Here is an 18,867-nt window from a genome sequence, read left to right on the forward strand (position 1 = left end):
CCCCATTGCTACCTAAACAGAGCTGAGGTCCAACTGTATCAACAGCTTAGTGACGTGCTGATGATGAGATAGTGGGAGGCTTTGGATTTTCAAAGCACACCAGCACCATGTATCGAGTCATTTGACGTATATCCTTTGTCATGAATCAATTCACAAATGAATCCTTAAGGAGTAAACAGAGATCCGTGGCTTTGCGAGTTTGTCAAGTAACAAGAAGTAGAGTTTGTGTTGTTTTCTGTCCAGGGAAGGGAAGAGGGGGGTACTTCAGTTTTATAAGATGCAAGTGTGTGTACTGCCAAAAGCACTCCTTCTCCTTCACTTCGACCTGTCCACCCCTTTCCTGATCAGAGCCAACTGTTTGCACGCACACACACACACACACACACACACACACACACACACACACACACACACACACACACGCACACACACACACACACACACACACACACACACACACACACACACACACACACACAGGCAAACCCCTTTACAGACAAAAAAAAATGAATACTCTTGAACTACTCTCTACCAAGTAGGAAAAGAGCCAAGAAAATGATGACTATAGCAAATACCTCTTTGGAGTAGTAAATTCCTCATTGTAGTAGTAATTCAACTGTTTTGTGTTATTCTGTGGGTTGCAAATGGACTTTTAATCAGAGTTAGAGAAGAGAGTAGTGCCTTAAGACCTTTAATCCATAAACACGTCAAGAATCTTTGGAGTGGAGTTGGGTTTCTCGGGTGTGTACATTACAAACCCTGAATGGCCTGTGAAGGCTTTCTCAGGTAGTTGAATAGTTTTTTCCCCTCCAAATCTAAACTGGATTCAGTTGGCAGTGTTTAGTTTTAGTTTTACTTGTTTCTCCAGAGAGGAGAAACAAGTTAAACTAAAACTAAACACTGCCACTGTAAGAGGTACCTTTCTAATCATTTGACTTAATCGTAAGATAATAATGTAAGATACTCTCATAATGTACAATGTTCAAGGCTATTGTCTGACAAACAGAAGTAGTGTGTTGTGGATTTCTTGACTCAATATCACAATATAGATAATACAACTTTTCAGTATCATTGTCAAATGACATTATGGCAAATGTAAAAAAATTTTTTAATTTAAAGTGATTAAACTGAACTGGTGAACTTGTTGGTATTGTGATGTATCTCACCAGAACTCAACTACTTTTGACCATGAATAGCATAGAATTATACATTTGGACTACAGAGTATACACATAGGCATTGTTGATATAATACCCAGCCATGGATTAATAAAAGGAGCTAAGAAGTTAGCATGACTCGATCTTACATATAACTTATTTTATATAACTTATGGTTTGATCGCTTTATCCTACCATCTGCACGGCGTAGATTCATTGAACTGAGCCAAAAGTTGATCCTAAACCATGGGGTTAAGACTGAGATACATTTCATCCATTTATTTTATGATTCTAACAGAGTTCATCTTACATATGTAACCAAAAATGTCGTTTTGTGTGCCGAGCGGCTTGCAGCGCTTGACTGTAAAGGTTCAAAGGGTGTTTGTAGGCCTTTCTGATGCTGAACAAATGACTTGACTGATGAAGCTTAGTGGTGTTTCCCCTGCAGCGTGGATGAATCCGTGACTGTATACACTTTAAGTGACACAGTGATACGTTATGTTTTGTCAGGGTGCAGTCATACACTCGCCAATATCAAGTCAGTGAAACAGCTGCACCGGGGCCAAATGTCAGTGGTCCCATTTACAGTGCGGCCACACGTGGGTAATTGTTAAAATGTGTTTCTGCTTTTTCTAAGGAAGCACTTAGATAACACTCTATGTGCCCTCCAGTGGATGGAGAGAAAGAGAGAGAGAAAGATGGAGAGAATGTAGGGTTTATTTTTATCGGTCTCACATGGGACTGTTGATTCTTTGCATCCATCCCATCTGCCCCCTTCTTCCTCTCACTTTCTCTTTCACTTGTGTCTCCCTCTTCATCTCTCTCTGTCCCAACTGAAAGATTTGGAGTAACAGAATATAGTTGAGGTGAAAGAGAGGGGGGAGGGGTGAAATTGTTTTTTAAGAAAACAAATCCGTTGAGGAACAGAACGTAAACGGGAAAAGGAAAGGACCAAACCTGAGGATCTTTACAGCGGGAACTAGACAGTTTTGGGCTAAAAGAGACAATTCGTAAAACATGGCAGGGCAGCAGCTGACACCTGTTACAGGTCACACAGTTCCCATCCACCTGTTTTTGTGTCTCTGTCTCTCTGGCTGTCTGTTTTCTTTATTTCTTTAAAGCCAATCAAATTGTTTAATGGCACAACATTAGATATATATTAATTATAAAAAAGAAAAACTGTGTCACAGAGTTGAATTTTGCAACAAAAAGTTTCCAAGAAAAAAGGAATGCTGCATTATCCATGCCCATGGTGTCAACTGTTTGTATGTTTAACCGTAGGGCAAACCAGTTCAGACATGCACAGGCCACGGCCCCAGGCGTGTCTTGGAAACATCCTGTTTCTTTCCAATAACACACATCAGAGCGTGCTCCATAAACACATAGATTCACGCACAATAGCCATCCAGTATCTGTCTCTGGATGAATTGCTTTTAATAACTTAGCAGTAGTCTCTGTTGAATGGTCTGTTGCCATGGACACTACTCCCATGGACACTTTTCACAAACCAGAGAAGTGTGTGTGTGTCTGTGGTGTGTGGATGTGGTGATGCTGTTCTCCATTCTCTCATACAGGGATGTGGTTTTAGGAGAAGTGATGTGCAGTTTCCCCACAGATCTTTGACACCTTGCTGTTTGTATAACCATCATTGCATGGGGAATCACTTATTTCCTATAAAATTACACAGCATTGCCATTTTGTGTGTGTGTGTGTGTGTGTACAATTACCTTGCAGAATCAGAACAGAATCACAATTGCATGTGACCAAGTAGGAATTTGCTAGGAATGTGCAAAACCATACGTATCCTCTGGTTCTATGGAGCACGAGTAAAACTAGTACCCACAAACAGGGCACTGTTGTAGGTGAAAGAGGGTCAGAGGTGTTTTTGTCTTGTCAGTGATGATCACCATAGTTACTATACAGCCATACAGTTCTGATCACATACATACATACTGATCACCATAGTTACTATACAGCCATACAGTTAGGACATAGCATGGACTGTAAAAAGCAATACTTTCACAGCAACGTTTTATGACATTTTTTATTTTTCCATTCTTAAACAGTGGCTATGTTATGTGCAACCCATGTATACTTTAAATGTAACTAATACTCATCGACTAGATCTGTTCTTTATGATTGAGTTTTTATCTCGAGCCAAGATGTTCTCTACTTCTTACTTTGTGTCCTACAGCTCTGTGTCCTCAACTCTTTACAAAGGTTCTTTTTCAAATCCAGTTTTTTCACTCCATTTATATTATCGCACTATTTTACATTTCCTGTTAATAATTGTGACCAGCATGTTGGCACCATTATTAGTAACACTGAAAACGCTAATCTCTAAAGTTAATTTATTTAAAGGAACTGAACTACAATAATATATTCATTGTATTACAGTTTGTATTTTCTTAAATAATAAAGTATAAAATAAGCATTTCTATAAAACTAAATATTCTACACTTTTCACTGCATGCTAAATAATGAACAGATAATGAAAGAAGGTTGTTGTTGTCTTCTTTAGATGCTACAACTTGTATAATTCTTCTTGAGTACTTTTTTCATTGTAAAAGAGCCCGTACCCATGCATGTGAAATTCTCGGATGCTCCTTCTTTTGTCACTCTCTCGGGTTGTGACACACTTCAGCGAAGGGACATTCTCTGTGGTAAAACATTCATGAATGTATTTGCTATTTACTCCCGAGGAAGAGCAAGAGAGAGAAAGAGAGCCCCAACAGAACCAGTTCTCCTCCGCTCCGTAGCTCTCCGCTCCTTTGTGTGAGTGGTCAATGCGAGGCCGTCACAGTGCGAGAAGGCTAATGTGAATGTATTTGTGTGTTTGTATGAATGCCTGCACTACACAAGTAAATATACACACTTTACACAAAAGGTGTTTTAATGCCACATCTAAAAGGTCGGTACAGTAATAAGGATTTGTCGTGAAAGTTCGGCTTCCTTCTATGAAAGCCAGTGTTCCATCGTTTTCAGACCTGGCAGAACCGTTGCATTACGCTGCAAGACGTGAGCGGCAGCCCATGGTGTCCGGAGAGCTCATGTGGTTTAGTGTAACCCTGCAGTTTGGACTACGACATTGTAGCAGATTTATATCACATCATATGTTCCTCTCAGTTTTCCACTGAGAGTTCACAAAATTGTGCTTGGCTGTTGTGGTGAAGGTTACTTTCCCATGCAGACAGTTTGATAATTGGCTACAAGTGCTGGCATTACCTTCCCAGTCCAGTCTGGCCTGCCAGTAGTTATCAGTATCTGTCAGTTCGCTTCTTTGGCCCAGCATTACAATTTATAGCCCCACTATAATTTTGTTGAATGCATGGAAGAAGAAAAAAAAATTAAAGACGAAAAAACAAAAGCTTTTAAGGAGATTTTGATGAAATGAGGACATTCACTATATCAAAAAAAGGCAAAAACAACCTAATGTAACATTTATTTTGTGCATGTGGAACATTACAACAGACAAGGCAGACTAGGGAATGAAGAGGTGAACCTCTGCTTACAGAAATGTAATGTGGTTGGAAATGTTGAAAGCTTTCTAAAACCCAGGCCGTGTCTTTCAGACACCAGTGGAATTCTTTTCAAACAAATTAAATAAGTATTGACCTGGTGTTGTTTTTCTTCTTTCATGCTACCCACAGTTGCTTTGATTTATTTTATTTTCATTTAAGTTATTATCATATTATGCTGAGCATCACTTTTCCTTCCATTTTTCTCTGCAGACATGCTGGAGTCAAACAACCTTGTAACGTTTGAAGGCCTTGCCAACAGTTCAGCTTACCACACCTTCCTGTTGGACGAGGAGAAAGGACGACTCGTTGTGGGAGCCAAGGACCACATCTTCTCCTTTAACCTCCTCAACATCAGCAGAGACTACGCGCAGGTACAACCGTTGTTCGATTGTCTGTCTGACGGGTTAACCCGATTAATAATTCATCACGACATTACGTTTGTATTCATTTCCGACCGACTTAATATCTTCCTTGAGTGTACATCTGCATCCAGAGTGAGTTTAGGGCTCAGGTATCTTGAGACCTCCCTTTCTGTCTTTAAAGAAAAGAGCCTCATGCATATTTCAGACCAGGGCTGTCGCACACGATCTCACGCTGTGTCAGGCATGTTAGCTGCTCTCCGCATACCTGGATTAATAATGGAGTAAACTAAAACAAAGTGGATAACAAATCACATCTTGACCCGCATGCATGCACATGCATGCACACAGGCAGTAGCTGCATAGACTCACTTTGTTAAAATGATTCGAGGTAGGGGCTCATTCTTTGCTAACATGCACAGACACCGTGTTTGTGTTGCAGATCCCTTGGCTGGCTTCCTCCACCAAAAGAGATGAATGCAAGTGGGCAGGAAAAGATCTCTCGGTAAGAACTAAAACCATCCATCTTGCAAGTTGGTTTCAGCATTTTGCCCCCCCATTTCCCACCGATGATTTGGAGCCTGTTCTCTTGAGCTACTAAAGAATGACAACTCTGGGCGTAAAGCTCACTTGAAGTTGTGCTTGGATGGCATGTCATCTGTGCTCCACATATATGACATTTTAATCTACAATAATAGTAGATTTTTCTTTATCTTTCAGCTTGTTTATTCTACAGTGGTGACATGTTCAATATGTCACTGCCTAGCTCACCATCGGTCAGTTTTCAGTCTCCATGACTTTGACCTTAATGAAAATCCTCCATTTCAATCAGGAGAGACTCGAATAGAATGTAACATTCTTTTATTAATCATTTGAGTAGTACTCCATCCTACCGTAGGTTGATCCAGGGGTGGGGATGTTGAGGTCGGATGAGGCATATTTCCCTCTGGAGTCAAGACAATGGTGGTGGTGGTGGTTGTGGTAAAACTCTGTGTACACACACTTGGGAGGTTGTCTCTGCTGCCTTCAACCTGCGTTATGAATTTCTATTTTCAATAAAGCCTAAGGCAATATGCTGGAATCTGAAATCATGTCAATGCTGTCTGTGCTTCCTGGGCATCGGCCAAGCTTGCCTGCCCTTCTGTGCTGATTGTTTGAAGCGCCACAAAGCTCTTTGCGTTTTCTCTGTAAACATTGTGGCGTGGATGAATAAGGTGCCTCGAGGGGTGGTCTTTCTGTTGTAGAGTCGAAGGAAAGTAAGAACTAAAGGGAGCTGGATGAAGATGGAGAGTGAGTCTGCTGAGTACTGCAAGCACTTTAGAAGATAAAGCTGAGAGGACAGAAAGAGATTTGATGGGTGTCAAAGGTGTGACCCACAACAGAAAAAAACAAAGCTGCAGCTATTGCGACTCCATGCCAAATAATAAAAATCCATTTTTCTAGAAAAATTAAGGAGAAATATTCATATTCTTTGCTCAGGTCTAACAAAATCTAAAATAATATTTAATATCTTTACTTAATATAATGTATAACGTGTTGGACACACATATGTATGTTTTGAGTCTTCTTCTCTTTATCATCTTTCTAAATATTCAGAGATAGGAGAGAGAGATATACCCACGCATGCAGGCATTTCAATCCGGGCAAAGACAGCTGCTTAGATGACAACTAAAGCTTATGCAAACAGAAGCTGCTATGTGCCGATGACCTGAAGCCAGATAAACTTAGTCATGCAAAATTTGTGTCACTATTTTCTTTTAGAATATGTGATTACACATTTATTTTTATTTTAGCTCGGGTCTGCTCAAGCACATGCTGCCAGAGTACAAGGAAATATGCCATATGCTAACATATTGTGATAGTTATGCCTATATTCCTATAATATGACACAACGATATATAAGAGCTAAATACATTGCAGGATCAAAACCGCCACGTGTGTATTCTGCACTGACAGAATGACAGTAAGCCATCGATGGCCTGTATTGCAGTGATTTGGTTGACCTTTGATCTTGTCTCAACCCTCTTCATGGCCCAAACCTCAGTTGCTATCACAACCAGCATTTGGTGGACCGGGACACCAACGTCTGTAACAACTGGGCATTTAAAAAAGTTTTGTTCTTATGGTTGATTACCCATCCGACTAAATCTGTTCCTTGTTTTTTGGCCCATCAGAGGGAGTGCTCAAATTTCATTAAAGTGTTGCAGCCGTTCAACCAGACCCACCTCTATGTGTGCGGGACAGGAGCCTTCCACCCTGTCTGCTCCTACCTGGAGGTCGGCAGGAAACCAGAGGTACACACACACACATTTCTTCAAACACCACAATGACTGTAAGCATTAATGTATGAATGCTATAACAAGTAGCATGTCATAGTAAAGTTTGAGTATTTTATTACAAGTTGTGAAATGCTATGTGTAGTCTGGCATGATTGTATTCTTGATAATCCTGATCATTTGCTTCCCCTCTGAAAAAAAGTTTAATTAATCAAAATGACACATAGTAATTTCATAGTTTAGGGTTTCATAGGGTTTCATAGTCTTGATTCATCTCTAATTTGGAACTGCTAAGGGTTCAGTTCAGTAAAAGAAAAGGAAAGTGCTTCCTTGTCCCTCACATGTCGGACTCGGACGTATGTGCGTTTCCTTTCCTAGATTTACTGAAAATCTGAGGCTTCCCCATTTTCAAACATTTTGACAGATTTACCAGATTTACATTATTTAAAATTAAATTGAATTTAAAAAAATAAAATGTTGTTTTCTTATTTCTTTATCAAGAAACACTTTTTTTAAGTATCATATCAAGGTTGAATTAAAAACCAAAATGTACTTACTTTGGAATCACATTTCTGTGATTCATTATGAACCATTGGGTAAGGTTTTAAACTAAAGGTGTGTCTGAAATCTATGATATTGGATTCTGTGGGTTGCTACATTTCCATTTCATTAAACACCACAACGTTCTCCCAACTGTCACCTTAAAATTGGTTATAGAGAAATTTCCAGTCATAGTGAACTAATTTTTCTCAATGTAATTTGCCTCCTTAACTTGTAAAAACAATGTGATCCCATCTATTTCTCAGTTTCAGTTTTCAACTGTAACTTTTTGTCTCTCCTGGTCCAGGACAGCGTGTTTAAACTGGACCCTCTTATAGAGAATGGTCGAGGAAAGAGTCCTTATGATCCCAAGTTATTGACGGCCTCCATGCTAATTGGTGAGTTTACGACTGGATTCGCTGTGCTGTTCATCTGTGTGTTAGTTCAAGGTCATATGAAACAGGGGAGTCTGGAAAACACCCTCTGCCCCGCTCTATCATTTCAGAAGATTTATAGGGTTTAAAGCCAATGTAAATAACAGAACAGGGCATCCCTGTCATTCATTACCAGTTCATCAGCTGTGTGGTTTGTTTTTTACACACTGGGAACCCCTCATTGGCAGGACTGCAAACTCTATTTCAATCTGAATATACCTCAATTAAGTGCAGGGCGTGCATTGCAAATTACGGTTTATTTTGTTTTCTTTGTACTGAATCCACATTCTTTGCAAATAAAGCAGAATAAAGTGAGCATGCCTTTTCTCTTTACCCCCAATTATTCCCAGTCACATTGTGTTATATCGCACCGTTTAACCTAGCAGATGGCCATTTTCCAGCCCATCACCTTCCATCTCCTCTTCCCTTTCTCTCTCCCATCTCAACACCATTAGTATGTACACCCCCTGTCTTACACCTCTGTCCCGTCCCTCCTTGTGTGTCTCTCCATCCGCTCAACCTTTCCCTCACAGCCACCCTACTGCCATGATGTCAATTTCACACTCCTGATGTTCATCACATCCGCCACAGTCCGTCTGTCTGTACCGCTAAGCTCCCAAATAATTCTTCAGACTTTTACACGTGAATCACTGGAGAAAAATAACCTAGAACCATCTGCTCATTTTTGGGAATTTGACAAACTTACTTCGTTACTCTTACTTTCAGATGGAGAACTGTATGCTGGGACATCAGCTGACTTCATGGGGCGGGATTTTGCCATCTTTCGCACTCTCGGAAAGCACCACCCGATCAGGACGGAGCAACATGACTCCCGGTGGCTAAACGGTGAGAGAAAAGAGAAAAATCACAGGTTTAAAAAGCCAAGTAGCTTGAAATACGCAATACTTTTTGGCATCTTGCATCTCTTTGGCAAATTGCAGATGGTCCACCGGTTTAAAGGTTTTTTATTGTCAAATTTTCATTTGGTAGCCCTAAGTCACAAGAAGCACATTACTCAAACATGTTTCTTCTCCCTCTGGCTGCAGGGGGGAGTTTGGAATTCAACATAAAACTTGTTTTATTCCACTCCAATCATTTGCCTTCCTTATTGCTCTTTTGTTAAATTTGTTTTGTCTGTTTGATATTTAATACTAAATGCTTTTATAATGAGGCACTGAATAAATGAACATGTTGACACAAAACCAAATCACTAAATAGATTCTTCCTTACGTTCCATGATTTTCTTTCATCTCAAATGTGTGTGTGTGGGTTGCAGATCCCAGGTTTGTGGGCGTGCATCTAATTCCAGAGAGCGACAACCCAGAAGATGACAAAATCTACTTACTCTTTAAGGAGAACGCTATAGACGGAGAGCACGCTGGGAAGGCCACACACGCCCGCATCGGACAGCTCTGCAAAGTACGCATCCACACAGGAACAGACAGAGAAATGGCCCTGCAAGCACACGCTCACACTTAGCTTCTGTATCTGGAAAAACCCTTGACGAGTGGCTTTCATCTGCGGGGGTTTCTGGGACTGTTATCTGTGATTATTTTTATCCTGGAGAAGAGTGGGCTTTGTTGTGTGTGGTACAATCAGGCCCCCAAGACAGAAACCTGAGAGAAAAGTTAAATGTCACCAGAACCTGAGAGGCAGAGATGCTGTCAATGGCAGAACTGTTATCCAAATGCCAGGCTCTGGCACTGATTGGGTCTACTACACCCTCCAGCTCCAGGGAATGGTTATGTTAAATCACCAGCCTTTTATTAGCTTTCGCGTTCCAAATCTTACTCTTACTAATTACGCAGGAATCCAGCAGGCTGACTGCAGATCAGCAAGTAATGTCCAGCCTCAACCGTCTATTTAGCTGCATACTGTGCCTCTGTCATAATCTCTGATTACCCAGTATGTCGGGAATGTGCTGTGCTCGACGAAAGACAAGCCATCTATTTTGCAAGATGTGGTATTAATTATTGCCGATGCATATTTGGAAACATTCTTGAATCATGAATCAAAACTCACTGCGATACTATTTTATGGGCCAGCATTCTTTGCCTGTGTGTTTGTGTGCCATGCTGTAGAAAAGAAACATACTGTGAGACACACAGGCCCCTCTTATTAGGGTTTGTGCTGGAACTCTAGAATACTCTAGAGAAGTTGAGGTATTTCTCATTGAACATTTGATTGATTTGATTGACCGGCACATCTTACACTGAAATAGTTTTACTATTACCTACCTCTTGTTCTGAGCAAGTTACACCCTGGTGACTCTCTGCTGTAGCTTTGGGAGAATGACGTTTACCAGACTCTGCTTTCTCTAAAGTATCATTGATAAGGCAACACATACACCTTCAACTACACCTGAACGGCTTTCTTGTGTTCTACCATATCCAATTTATATATATATATATATATATATTGTTGTTGTACTATGACACATATACACCATACAAGGGAAACAACTGTATTAAATAAAACAATGAGAGCTCCGAATAACTGAGCTTGTTGATCTGATCCTGTCAACAGAATGACCTGGGAGGACACAGGAGTCTTGTAAATAAGTGGACCACCTTTTTGAAGGCGCGACTCATTTGCTCCGTGCCTGGCAATAATGGAATAGACACGCACTTTGATGAACTACGTAAGTGATTGCTCCCGTACCTTTAAAATGAAGTGTTTCTTGAATGATTTTGTTGGTGGCGAATGTGTCTGTAACATCAAAACTGTCCTCTGCATTGCTTACAGAGGATGTTTTTCTCATGAGTACAAAGGATCTTAAGAGCCCGATCATCTATGCAGTATTCACCACTTCCAGGTACCATCATGGAAATAGTTTTGGCTTGTAGCTTGTAGTGATTTATGACCTGTGTTTTCAACAGAAACCCGGCCTTTCATTAACTGATCCGTTCTTTCTGCCCCATTAGCAACATCTTCAAAGGTTCAGCTGTGTGCATGTACAGCATGGCGGACATCAGGAGAGTTTTCCTGGGTCCTTACGCTCATAGAGATGGACCCAACTATCAGTGGGTGCCTTTCCAGGGACGCGTTCCCTACCCACGGCCTGGCACAGTGAGTGCAATGTTTTACCGGGGTGTCGTTGTCTTATGAACTGAGCTTACAGTTAGCTTTTTTTTTTTCTCCACAGTGCCCGAGCAAGACGTTTGGGGGGTTTGATACAACCAAGGACCTGCCTGATGAAGTTGTAACCTTTGCTAGAAGCCACCCGGCCATGTTCAACCCTGTCTATCCGATTAACAATCGCCCAATCATAGTCAAAACAGATGTGGACTACCAGTTCACCCAGATAGTGGTGGACAAAGTAGAAGCAGAAGATGGACAGTATGATGTCATGTTCATAGGCACAGGTATGTTTTATTCAAGTAAAAATATTGTTCTAATTAAGTTGCAGTACATTCCTTATTGTAATATTGTTTGTGCTTCCTTGTTTGTGTTAGACATGGGGACGATACTGAAAGTTGTATCCATCCCCAGAGGCTCCTGGCATGACCTGGAAGAAGTCCTATTGGAAGAAATGACTGTCTTCAGAGTAGGTTTCTTTCTTATTGGCTAATGAATGACTGGTGAATCATAACATAACATATTTTTGATTGTTCTTTTCTGGTTATCGCAGGAGCCAACCGCCATTACAGCGATGGTACTTTCAACAAAACAGGTATTATTAAGTCGTTCTTATTGCCTTTAAAATGACTCTCGAAGCATTGTGTGGACAAGAGGAAATAGTAAGCTTATTTCAAGATTACTGAAAATAATATCAACTCAATTAGTCAGCTGGAAAAGCTGAAGATACGACTCCCGCACTGCATGGGGAAGAGACACATGGAGATTAGATATATAATGAAAAGTGATTTATTGTGACAACGAGTGTCTCATGGGGAGTTAGAGAACTTTCCTCACAGGTGAACAAAGACACCCTTGTTCCCTTGAAGATGAAACACATCTGACAATTGTCGGCAGAAGTTTCCCAACTTGTATTTTCACGTTGCGTACACAAGCTGAGCCAAACTTTAGACGTATTACTCATTGAGAGGTAGCACCTAAAGTGAAGCTCCTGTGACATCAATTCTGTTCATTTAAATTCTCTTGTTTACCCTCACAGCAACAACTGTATCTGGGCTCGGAAATCGGCGTGTCCCAGATGCCTTTGCATCGGTGTGAAGTTTATGGGAAGGCCTGTGCTGAGTGTTGCCTGGCAAGGGACCCTTACTGTGCATGGGATGGCACCGAGTGCTCCAGATACTTTCCCATGGCTAAAAGGTATTGAATCCATACTCCCACGTTCGTGTCATGTCGCCACCCTCTCATTGTATTTTACAGGCTGTCCGACACCTTTAATCAGACCTGCAAAACATTTAGCAAGTATTTTTGGAGGTTGGCCACAAAGCCATCCTGATACTTCCAAACAACAACATTACGTAATCCTTAGGTATCTGGCACGGTATTACCACTGAATTTAAAGAATAGTTTGGATTAATGAGTAATTTTCAAACTGAACCCCCCCATGTAGAACAGCTAGGATGGAATTTTCATATGCAAAGAATAACATTTGTGTTTTCCACACGGTTACTGGAGCCTGCTTTTGTAAACATGCACAATGTGCAACACATGTTTGAGTCATGCTAGTTTGAAAATTACTTTTGTTTAGCATATTGATTAAATTTAACAGAGGTAAGAGCAGATTATGAGGAAGGCTTCTCACATAGTGATTGAGGACACAGAGCTGGAGCGAGGGCACAGTAACAGTGCAGGCTTTGTGTATTTTGCCAAAACCCCCTTAAGGTAGAGGGTCGTGTTTCTAGCAGGGAGTCAGAAATATAACCTGCCTCATGTGTTTACCGCACACGAGACCCAATGTCAGCCATGTCTGGAGGCTGTCTGGGTGAACCAGGGGTGAGGTCGATGGTAGAGGTTCGGTGGTAGTGTGGTTGCAGCAGTGGACTGACCTGCATGTGTTCATGTATGTGTGTACTTGTGCTCTGTGTGCAGCCTCCCACTCATAGCTCCATAGGGCTTATTGATTCGAAAGCTAGCTGCACAGCATCCCGCTCTTGCCGGTAGTTGGACTCCTGACTCGCTCTCGCTCAAACATAAGACAGACAGCACAAACTCTCATCTCAAATGACCTACACACAAATGCAGGTTTTCCATGGTTTAATTGTGCTTGGGTTTATGTTTCACACTTTACTTGAAACTGTTTTGTATCTTTGTATCTGCAACTCAGATGAATGACAGGCTATAATGATTCAGTATGTTTGAATTCCTCTGTCTTACACACCCTCTTATTAAACCTTGTCTGCAATGCTATTGGCTGCCTGCTGTTAATTTATTAGTTTTGGCCAACACAATTTCTGCCCATCCAAACCCACACCTGCACAAAAACTCTCTGTAAACACACACACACACACACACACACACACACATACAAGGGAGTGACGCCCGACTCATGAAGGTGTTTATATTTGTTTTTTTTGCAGGCGAACAAGGAGGCAAGATATCAGGAATGGAGACCCACTCACACAATGTTCAGACCTGCAACACCATGGTACATAATCGAAAAGAAAATGTATTTAACAAATTCTTTAATCAATACAATATGCAAAAGACATCTTTGTACCAGAGGTTTTCCTCTGACTAATAAGATATATATTTTTTCTAAATGATTAGCTTTTGTTTAAAGTATTTCTTTAAAATTAAAACAGTTCCAAAGGAACTTCTGTCCTGCGTTTTATGTTTGTCTGGTGGTGTGAAGACTACGTGGTCCACGTGTAGCTTCTAATTAACATAGTCAGGACCACCAAGCCTCCTCCCTGTTGTCAAGCCCTCCACTCTGATGCCCTCTTAGTAGTCCAAAAGCGGGACTCTTTTTGGTGTGTAATGCACTGTGATTATAGAATTCTTTCATTTTATTGGAAAGAACAAAAGAAAAAACAAATGTTAACAGATGCTGAAGCTTAGAGGAGTCACACACAAAAAGTGTGGTTACCTATTGCTACCAACTCAGTAAGCAACAAAGTAAAGTAAAGATTGAAGGAAAAAAATGTTTTGAGTAAATGAGGGGGAAACAATATTTGGAAGCAGATATCATTGGAGCGTTTTTAAAAATTGACATCAAGATGGAAGAATTCAGTGAGAGGAGCCATTAAACCCTTTCCTTTGACGTATTTCTGTGTTTTTGGGAAACTGCACATTATTTATGTGTGTAGAAAAAAAGAAGATAGAATAACGAAATAATATAAAATGCAGTTTTGGAAACAAATGCAATCCATGCTGCTATGCAATACAACTTTTCTACAACTTAAAAATGCATTCTGACAGAACTTAAAATAATTGAATACAGAATTGAATTTATAATGTGGTTTTGGATCATAACCTTCAGCCATTATACCAACTGATAATGTCTGCAACTAACTGCAAATGTCAAATACTTATAAATACATTGCAAGGACCCTGGTGACTAACACACTGTGGTTTCCATCCAGATGAACTTAATGGACAGACGACTCTTCTGGATAAAACGGTGTACGGTGTGGAGAACAGCAGCACCTTCCTTGAGTGCAGTCCCAAGTCTCAGAGAGCCCTGACTTATTGGCAGTACCGGCACTCGACTGAAGAGCGCAAACAAGAGGTAGGCATTAACTCAGCACACACCTAATGCTTGAATAATCCCCAATACATTGATGCATGATGAATGGTGCTTTATAATAAATTTCATTAATATTTGATTTCGTCGTTCATTTTATTTCATTTTATGTAATCAAAACAGCCACGAATTTTAGTGAAATATTTGAATTTGAATTTGAATTTGAAATTGTTTATCCTGTAAACTAATCTCTCTGTCGCTGCAAATCCATTATTCTGTAGATCAAATCAGAAGGACGTTTCATCCACACAGACCAGGGCCTACTGATCCGCACCCTCAGCAAGAAGGATTCTGGGATCTACCTGTGCCAGGCGGTGGAGCACGGCTTCATGCAGACACTTCTCAAGGTCACTTTGGAGGTCATTGACACTGAACGCCTGGAGGATCTGCTACATCGGGATGAAGCTGCCGCAGCAATAGCACCTGCCCAGGATCTCTCCCCACCTCAAGAAAGCCCAAATCAAAAGCTTTGGTACAGAGACTTCCTCTCTTTAGTCAACCACCCAACTCTGAACAGTGTGGACGAGTTCTGCGAGCAGGTGTGGAAAAGGGAGAGAAAGCACAGGAGGCAGAAAGCTCACCTGGTGCATCAAGTACAAATACACCAACAGCACCAACAGCAGCCGAAGGCGGTGAACCCTCGCTCTCACACGCATGCTCAGGGGCTCGCGGCCAAATGGAAACACCTCCAGGAAAGGCAGAAGGGACGCAACCGCAGGACCCATGAACTGGAGAGGGCCCCCCGCAGTGTCTGACCCAAGAACTCCTGACTCTTAACACTCAAACCACAACCTTATTCTCTAACCCTGATTACACTATCCACCCTTTTTCTTCATACTGAGATACTGACATCTTCAACAAAGAATGGATAGAAGTTGGATTGGTAGATGGTGATAACGATCCTGATCAGCCGTCGGGTGCGTTCTGTGCGTGGGCAGCCGTGAGTTTACCGCGGGACAGTGCAGAGGACTGTCGTGTCACGCCAGAGTATTCAAGTACATCATCTAGGCGGGCCACTGTGGCCCGAACACTGACAAAAAAAAACCCAAAACAGTGCGAAGCAGCAAGAGGACGGGATACCCCAAACCGCCGAACAGACATGAATAATTCCACATTGAAATATCAATGGCATAGTTTTCTGGCATGCTAGGTGTCTATCAGTGTCACTAAGTACCTACAAATACTTGATCATGCTATGATATGATTGGGAGTGATTGTATAAGGAAATAGCCTTGAGGGTAAATGGAATGCAGTGGAATTGGAAGCACAAACGAGTGGAGCTCATGGAAAGCACAATGTGGGATGTTGGGTTACTTTTGGTAGCATAGAGACTGTTAAATGCGTCAACAGAGAAAAGGAAAACGCATAAGCACTGCAAGAACTTTGGAGAAACGGTCCCCATTTGACAACTAATACAACTATGTAGCAATGAAGTGTAAATACTGTATTCTATGGTGTCTCATCCGACTAAAGGGAATGACTCGCAGTTTTCTTGTTATTTTATGTTATTTCACCAGATCCACATTTATTTAAGAAAGATTCTGAGATTTTGTACCTGTCAATGTGTCTGCGCCTTGGATAAGCTTCTAAAACAAAGTCAGGTTTTATTATTTTGCAGTGCATGGAATGTCCGACCGAGTTATTTCATGTTCTCTTATTTTGGATACACTTGGTTTCCGCTATATATGTATTTATTGATATACAATTATGTACATTGTGAGAATATTTTTTGATGCGCACGGCTCTTTTCTGTCCAAGGTATGATACATCTGATCTACAGGACTCTTAAAATATCTGTATCATCAAAATGACTGACTGGAAGACATGTATCTCTATTCGTCAACATGACATGCATTGCAAACCAAATGCACTGAGCACAACCCTGTATCCTTTTTTTTTCTTCCACATTTCTTGCGTCATAATCATGAGTCTCCTCACAGGCATCGCAGTGAAACAATTTCATTTCACTGCATGTAACATAAAAACTCTAGTTCTAGTTAATCTAGTATCTGATTTTAACAATTCTTTATTAGACAAAGCACACACACAAACACAAATATGTAATGTAGCTGTGAACAGTATGTAAATAAAAATACAATAGTGTATGTTTGCCACTGTGTACTAGTGCATGGATACTATTGTAGTGTTCCTATTTTGCTATAGCAATGATATACTGTCTGGTGCTGTCACTGTTATTCTGTTTTTTGCCTATTCAGTACACAATATTAAGTATTTCAAAGATGTACATACTATTTCTGTTAGGACTCTTAAATGTATGACTGATCATTCCTGAGGTAGGTGTTCATAAAAAAATGGAGTGTCAGATGAGCATTGAAACATCAGTATATCAGATGACCACGTTAACTCTGGGTCTGCAAACTACATTTGCCTTTGGAAGCCATGGCGGCTGAAGACGAGATTCAGCTGCAGCCGTCCGCGAGAAAGCAATTTCAGGCCAACAAGACAAGTTCAAAGCCAGAGTTGTGGTACTTTCAGTAGGGATGTGCATATAATAAGCTCATCGTTATGAAGAGAACATGTAGGGTGTGTCACTGCGTCTGTCCTGGACACACAGTGAACGTGAGGGAATAAAGTGCTGCTGCTGCTTTTTCGGCGAGAGGACGATGATGGTTGTTATGTACTTTACTGATCTAATAAATGTCTCTTCATGAAGTGTTGGCTTCATTAAATCTATTTTTTTGTGACCTCACCTGCTTCTGTCATGGAATTTGATTCGTGAAAAGAGTTTCTTGTGGCGTAGAAGATCTGATTTGATTTTAGATTTTCTGCATTTGTTACCATCTTAAAGAGATGGAGAAAATATGAACTGTACTACTGCCCTCTGGTGGCTTTGATAGAAAAGCACACACATAGACTATTGTATGTATATGTACAGTATGTATATGGATATACTGTAGATACGGACACACACCGTATATACACACCACAAAAACATTACATTTGTCTGTATAGCATACACAACAGTGCTATATAGGCGCTAGGTTAAAATATGGCATTCCTGGAGCACAAGTTCAAAACACAACCGTCTTGTTTTTATCACAATAGAGCTTCTGTTTGGAGATCGGGCAACCTTTGATCCAAGGTCACAGGTCAGCGAGCATATGTCTCACCTGGGATTTGACCTTGACCCATGAAGTCAATTAAATTGCTGCCGTGGTTGCTCGTGAGTTTCACTCTTAACTTCCTTAGACACTTCAAAAGGAAGATCATTTGCAAAAGATTGTGATGATAAAGAACACATGGAAAACTTTGTTTCATTATTCTTGACATGACCTGAATTTGGATGACATTGTTGTGACCAGGGTGACGCTATTCAATGCTACACTATAATAACTGCAGAAATATTGGAATATCAGATTTGACTTTTTCAGAACCCAAGTATGACCATTTGATGATGGCACCCTCTAAGAAAAGTAGGGCTTGTCAGAGCTCTCGATCTGCATCCACACACAAAGGTCTTCATTATAGCATCTCTCCGTGAAGCATAGAGCATGACTGCCCTCCAGTGGCTGAAGGAACCTCCTTTTGACACTCCTTTGAAACTCCTCCAACCTCCACTCTGCCGCATGGAAACCAGTAGTTGTAACTTTGACTCCAGGCAAAGGTTGTGGGTGAGTGAGAAGGACCGCCCTGACACCCACACAAAGGACCACCAGTTTTGGTTTTGGTTAAACTTCATCATCCCAAAAGGGAATTTAATTATTTGAATATTGATTGAATTATATATAATATTATTTGAAAAAAAATAATTTGTAGAGGGTAATACACCTGATACACAATTTGCAAATTCAAAATATCTAAAATATAGTACAGTCAATAGGTACGGGTGACTCAATCGAGTGTGATTACTCACCTTCTCTGTTTCTTCAAGTGAAACTCACCTTGCCCCAACATGGACTCCA

The 18,867-nt window shown here is 40.8% G+C and overlaps 1 protein-coding gene across 3 annotated transcripts in view; it reads left to right on the top strand.

Annotated features, from left to right (window-relative positions):
- Window positions 1-17,654, top strand: part of sema3ab (sema domain, immunoglobulin domain (Ig), short basic domain, secreted, (semaphorin) 3Ab) — a 43,483-nt gene extending 25,829 nt beyond the window's left edge. For all 3 annotated transcript variants that reach the window (XM_037450966.2, XM_037450965.2, XM_037450963.2), the window contains 16 exons: window positions 4,888-5,048; window positions 5,479-5,541; window positions 7,211-7,330; window positions 8,160-8,250; window positions 9,013-9,132; window positions 9,563-9,705; window positions 10,813-10,927; window positions 11,032-11,101; window positions 11,211-11,355; window positions 11,432-11,651; window positions 11,742-11,833; window positions 11,918-11,959; window positions 12,404-12,561; window positions 13,779-13,846; window positions 14,784-14,929; window positions 15,166-17,654. In XM_037450966.2, the coding sequence (XP_037306863.2) occupies window positions 4,888-5,048; window positions 5,479-5,541; window positions 7,211-7,330; window positions 8,160-8,250; window positions 9,013-9,132; window positions 9,563-9,705; window positions 10,813-10,927; window positions 11,032-11,101; window positions 11,211-11,355; window positions 11,432-11,651; window positions 11,742-11,833; window positions 11,918-11,959; window positions 12,404-12,561; window positions 13,779-13,846; window positions 14,784-14,929; window positions 15,166-15,699 (2,288 nt within the window). In that variant the 3' untranslated portion in view covers window positions 15,700-17,654. The remainder of the gene's footprint in view (window positions 1-4,887; window positions 5,049-5,478; window positions 5,542-7,210; window positions 7,331-8,159; window positions 8,251-9,012; window positions 9,133-9,562; window positions 9,706-10,812; window positions 10,928-11,031; window positions 11,102-11,210; window positions 11,356-11,431; window positions 11,652-11,741; window positions 11,834-11,917; window positions 11,960-12,403; window positions 12,562-13,778; window positions 13,847-14,783; window positions 14,930-15,165) is intronic.
- The last annotated feature ends 1,213 nt before the right edge of the window (window positions 17,655-18,867 follow it).

The sequence above is a fragment of the Pungitius pungitius genome, chromosome 6, assembly GCF_949316345.1.
Source record: "Pungitius pungitius chromosome 6, fPunPun2.1, whole genome shotgun sequence".
NCBI lineage: Eukaryota > Metazoa > Chordata > Actinopteri > Perciformes > Gasterosteidae > Pungitius > Pungitius pungitius.